The sequence below is a fragment of the Lytechinus variegatus genome, chromosome 1, assembly GCF_018143015.1.
Source record: "Lytechinus variegatus isolate NC3 chromosome 1, Lvar_3.0, whole genome shotgun sequence".
NCBI lineage: Eukaryota > Metazoa > Echinodermata > Echinoidea > Temnopleuroida > Toxopneustidae > Lytechinus > Lytechinus variegatus.
Genome location: NC_054740.1, coordinates 43858638 through 43864943, shown reverse-complemented (window position 1 = coordinate 43864943; position 6306 = coordinate 43858638). Strand labels below are relative to the sequence as shown.

Below are 6306 nucleotides of genomic sequence, written 5' to 3'. Positions count from 1 at the left end.
TCTGCACATCCTGGTCGATATACAAATGAAGGCCTGATGCCATCACCCACTCACTATTTCTTTTGTATTTCATTTTTTCATCCCATTTTCTCATTGTCATGTGAAAGAAAGTTTAATTCCTCCCTGAACATGTGGAATTGCCCTTGTTTTAACATTTTATGATCCACTCAAGTTGGACCTTATTGTCAAATCTGTAAAGATTGAAATTAAGTGAGGAACATCATTTGCACATCACCGAGTTGTGCATATAACTATTTTTGTGAAAAAAGGCAAAAATTTAAAATGTCATAACTCTCTTTTACTCCAAATTTGATACAAATTTTCAGCATTATGCTTTATCGACTTTCTCTATTGATTCAAATCAATATATTTCTTGGATGAACTTGACCTTTAAGAACAGGAATGGTTAATCTTGAAGAAGAGGAAAGTATTGTAGTAATGTGTGAGGGTGGCGTTTGTGGGAGAGGGGGGGGGGGGGCAAAGAGACAAAGAAAGAGAAATAGGCAAAGAGAGAGAAAGGGATTGAAGTATATTGCCTGTTAAAGTGGTTAATGTACATGCACAGTACAATACTTCCTCGAAAAAATCTTTTCTCTCTTACAAAAATACACCCAAGCCAAAAGTACAATATAACTTACATTTGGTTGAGTAGTAATAAAATTCACTGCAATTTATTGATGAAGATACAATACAATATTCTTGTAGTGTACACTGGCATTAAAAAACTTATGTACAAATTCATACACATACATATATACAATCTGTTTACATTGTATGATTCTGATATTTATAACCCATAAAAATTGAAAGGGATATATCTAAATATAAATAGTCCTGGGGGAGTGTCACAAAGATTTAAGCATGATTTAAATGCAGATGTGTATCTCAAATGCAATGCGCAATCTAATTGCTCAATACGCAGTAGTACGTGTCCTCTGCATGATCTGAACAATGCGGTTATGCCTTTTACGCAAGTAACTAGACATTTAATTGCGAATCCAGTAAGTCATACTTAAATCTTTGTGAAACACCCCCCAGGGCCCTTTTGCATATAAATCATAATGGCAATTATACCATAATGAATGCTTCACGGCCCTCACAAGACAAAGTAGAGGGATTAAAATTACAGTTTAGTTCTTACGAGGCACACATTCAATTCATAAATAAAAAGTTTCTCACAAACTAAAGGGGGTATGAGGCTACCAAGTGGACAAATCTGACACAAACTTTTTTTAAAAACCTAGCCCCCTTCGGTTGTAAAAGAGCCCTCACAAAATGGATTCGATAAATCATCAATTTGGGGATAAACGGGAGGAGGAACATTATTCAAGAAGCCCTGATATTTTGATGCCGAAATGCAGGCTTCTCTTATGCAACACACTAATCGTGTAGACTTGGCATTTCAATTGCAAGCTGAAGAAAATCTTGCTACATTTAACTTCTATTCGGAATAGGTTGAATTTTATAGACAGGGAAGAAATTTGATGTTATAGTGTGAATTTGAAGAGGAAGTTCACCCTAACAATATGTTGATATTTAATAAAAGCAGAAAAATTTGAGAAAAGTACTGTCACTTTCATTTTTTAAAAACGAAATAGCATTTTTAGGTCTTATCAGTTATGAACTTACTCCGTAAAAGAGGACTCGACCCTTTTTTTTTTATTTTCTTGAATCAGAAATGTTGGAATAGTGAAATAAAAAAGTTTCACTGGAATAAAAATCATTTGCAATTGTTACTTTAAAACACTGATTAACACCAACAGACCAGTGCATCTCAGTGAATCTAAGAATTACACTGAAATTGTCAGAGACAACAAGTTTTACACACCGATACATGAAACTGCCCTGATACTACATAAAAAGTATAAATGGCACACACAGACAAAGCATTTGGTCAATAGAAATATTAATAAATACCCTGTATAATAGCCTCCACGTTTATTCTTTCCTACTATCCCCCAAATATTACATGTTAGTGATTCATAAAGGTGTTCATAGTGGCGTTTCCTAATGCTGATTGTAAGGTACATTCAACATCACATATTTCTTAATTGTGTTCAGATTGTCATTCATTTGTATTCCCACTGTCTTTTAATGAAATCTGATTTTCATAGATTAAAATTCTCATTTAAAAACAACATCTGAATGGAAAATTCAATATTTTTTCAAACTTCGATAAGGGTTGTAAGAAATACACTTCCTTTACACTTTACGTGGACATTATTTCCTTTGATGAGGGTCATCAGTTAATAACCAAGTGGGTGTTTCATAAAGCTGTTTGTAAAATATGATTGACTTTACGCATGACTGGTGATTCTTATGCTATGTGATATCCGTGTATAATTGATTCATGACCTAAGAACATGTTACAGTCATGCGTAGAGTTATGCTTAACAGCTTTATGAAACACCCACCAGGAGTGTGTATAATACACTTAGATTTATGACATCCCCCAGTTATTACCCCAAATATTAGAAAATAATACCAAATTAATGCAATGATGTAATGTTTTCATTTGTAGATTAATGTCATAAGATGTACAAGAAATCAAAGTTATGAAAGAAGAAAGATGTAATGTGATTGCCTTTGACTTTATACACAACATTACAATTGTTGTTTGAGTATGATTTTTGTATGGTTTGATCATTGAGGACAGCTTGCTACAAAATGCTGCATTTACATGGAACACTTTGTGCTTTGAGAAAAATTAAAATCCCATTACTAAGACACCAAGGTATCATCTAAAATACATTCATTGCAATGTCCAATAATTCATTACACTGAACAATTCTAAAATCAAGACTATGCCAAACCTCATACATTTTACTAAGGAATACATTTTTCTAATAATTATTGAAAAATAGATGTCCAATGGAAACTAAAGTCATAGAATAATACCTATTTTGCAACATTACTTCAAAACTATATCACAAAACTAGTTGTTTGATAGCTCACAACTATCACTCCTATCAAAATCAATAAATTAAATACAATTTAATTTTACACAATATTAAAAATTTACATTGTGCCAAGAGCACCTAAAATTTCATGTGATATTTATGAAAAATACTTTAAACATCACTGGCATAAGGTTTGAATGGCAAGATGGTAGTGGTAAAAATTGACCCAACAACTAAAAGTAGCAAAGATTATGGTCTTCTGGAATGTTGTCCTGTTGGAAAGAAAAAAAAAGAAAATTAAAAATGAATTAATAAATTGAAGGAATGTGAAACACTTGTGTTGAAAATACACTTTGCCACCTGGCACAAATTCCCCATAAAATTGCCTGAGAAATGTGCAAAAATATGAAAGCTCTATTGGGTCATTAAATTCAATACAGGATTTAACCCTCAATTGATGAAAGTAGCTTCTACAATGTCTAAGATCCTGGACCCACAGCAATGGAGTGAGCGCTTCACCCATTGTGCTTCACTTGTTACGCTTAATCATTCTATTGTACAATTTGCCTGAAACTAAGAATGGTCTTGTTGTGACACTGTATGTATAAATACAGTGTGTCTTATACCCTTTTTACACAGGCTAAAATTTCCTTAACCCCGTACTATAGGTGGGGCTAAATTGTCATTTAGCCCCACCTATAGTACGGGGTTAAGCTTAGCCCACTTTCTTTTTACACAGCATTTTAGCAAAGTGGGCTAACCCCACCTTTAGTACGGATTATTTGGCCCTGCAAAAAAGCAGGGTTATCCCAGCAATTGCGGTGCTAAGAGCGATAGTACGTGGTTAAGATCGCTAGTTTAAAACGAAAGTGGGCTAAGCTTAACCCCGTACTATAGGTGGGGCTAAATAGCAATAATGCGGATAACTCTGGTCCCACTCCGATTTTACGACCAAATTATGCGGACATTATCTGCATAATTGGGTTCATGAAAGGGGTATAAGTAAAAATACAAAACAATTTCCCGATTATTTTAGACATTTTCTTTCATCTGGTCTGACCTTTCTTCATTTTTTCTCACTCATGCATAATCCTTATTAACGCATGAGTGAGATAAAAGAAAATGAAGAAAGGGTACTAAAAGTCACTTGGCAGACAATATCTGAAATTTCAAAAAGAAACCCACACATCTAAAAAAGTTCAATATCTGCTCTTTCATTTGATACCTTATTTAAAGGTCAAGTCCACCTAAGAAAAATGTTGATTTGAATCAATAGAGAAAAATCAGACAAGCACAATGCTGAAAATTTCATCAAAATTGGATGTAAAATAAGTTATGACATTTCAAAGTTTCGCTTATTTTCAACAAAATAGTTATATGAACGAGCTAGTTACATCCAAATGAGAGAGTCGATGATGTCACTATTTCTTTTGTTTTTTATTGTTTGAATTATACAATATTTCAATTTTTACCAATTTGATGATTAGGACCTCCTTGCCTGAAGCACAAAATGTTAAAATAATGGAATTCCAATTGTTCAGGGAGGAATGAAACTTCATTTCACATGACAATGACGAGAAAATCAAAATATTTCATATTTCATATAATAACATACAAAAGAAATAGTGAGTGATGTCATCAGTTCCCTAATTTGCATACCGACCGAGATGTGTATATAACTGTTTTGTGAAATGAAGCGAAACTCTAAAATGTCATAACTTTCTTTTTTTACATCCGATTTTAATGAAATTTTCAGTGTTATGCTTGTTGAATTTTTCTCTTTTTATTCAAATCAAGTTTTTGTTGGGGTGGACTTGTCCTTTACACAAAACATAAATGTTCAAGAAATAACATCTTTTTTAAAAAATAATGCTTGGAATTCCAAATATTGAGGGCCACTTTCCATACTTGTTGGGGATTATCTGCTAGAAATGCAAGGAACTCTTTCATAACCATCACACTGAAATTAGATTAATAAAGATAAATGTACTCACAATAAACTGGAAGAAGCATCTTCACTCAGTCATCTTCTGTCATCCTGTTGAAAGAGAATATGGGAGAAAATAAAGATGCTATCATATACTTACAATAAACTTGAATATTAGCAATAGTATGAGAATGTATATTGTTAATTTGTCTACACTTGATTCGCTTACTTTCCATTTGGCCCATCCCACAATGTCTAATCATATTCTCTATACAACCAATTACTAGTATTCTACCAAACAATTGATCTAATTACCATTTAGCATATTTACTAGTCTTGTCTCATTTCTAATAAAGTCTATACCCACTCCATGTAATAGCCAATTTGCCCAGCACCATTTAGTTTGTATGAACTGTTCATGAAGCAAATTTTCATCTGACAAAGTAATCAATTGGACACAGTGGGTATTACAAGGGAAGAGTATACTTAACAGCAATTAGACCAAATTGGTAGTAGACCAAATGGGTTTAGCTAACATCGTATTAGACTTACTGAGAAATAGACCACCCGCTTGTAGACAGAGTGACTACACAATGTTGAGACTAAACCTATTTAGAATGAGTTGACCAATTTAGAATTAATGTCTAGAAATTTGGAATAAGAAGATCAATTCTCTTTATGTTGTTACAAGAAGTCAACCACAATCAACTGCAAATTTATAATCAATAGCATAATACAAGTGGAATGCCTCTGGCCGTCTCACCTGCATCACGCGGTTCAATATAGCATCAGTGCTGACTTTGAAAACTACTCTAACTCGCACAAGATGTTCAGTGATACATGGTTACTTTTATGTCCACTTTTTATGAACTAGACCAATAAACTTACAGAGATATGATGGTTATTCAACAAAAAAACCCAACATGGCCAAAGTTCATTGACCTTATGTGACCTTTGACCTTGATCATGTGACTTGAAACTCGCACAGGATGTTCAGTGATACTTGATTACTCTTATGTGAAGTTATGTCCAAGATTCATGAATCAGATCCATAAACTTTCAAAGTTATGATGGTAATTCAACAGATACACCCAATTCGGCCAAAGTTCATTGACCTTTGACCTTGGTCATGTGACCTGAAATGCGCACAGGATGTTCAGTGATACTTGATTACTCTAATGTCCAAGTTTAACGAACTAGTCCAACATACTTTCAAAGTTATGATGGTAATTCAACAGATACCCCCAATTCGGCCAAAGTTCATTGACCCTAAATGACCTTTGACCTTGATCATGTGACCTGAAACTTGCACAGGATGTTCAGTGATACTTGATTACTATTATGTCCAAGTTTCATGAATCAGATCCAAAAACTTTTAAAGTTTTGATTGTAATTCAACAGATACCCCCAATTCGGCCAAAGTTCATTGACCCTAAATGACCTTTGACCTTGGTCATGTGACATAAAACTCACGCAGGA

At 33.7% G+C, this 6306-nt stretch overlaps 1 protein-coding gene across 2 annotated transcripts in view; it reads right to left on the bottom strand.

Moving 5' to 3' along the window:
• Nucleotides 1-655: 655 nt before the first annotated feature.
• The window catches only part of LOC121414893 (centrosomal protein of 135 kDa-like), a 68162-nt gene continuing 62511 nt past the window's right edge, over nucleotides 656-6306 (bottom strand). For both annotated transcript variants that reach the window (XM_041607946.1, XM_041607953.1), the window contains 2 exons: nucleotides 4895-4938; nucleotides 656-3172 (listed from right to left, as the gene is read on the bottom strand). In XM_041607946.1, the coding sequence (XP_041463880.1) occupies nucleotides 4934-4938 (5 nt within the window). In that variant the 3' untranslated portion in view covers nucleotides 656-3172; nucleotides 4895-4933. The remainder of the gene's footprint in view (nucleotides 3173-4894; nucleotides 4939-6306) is intronic.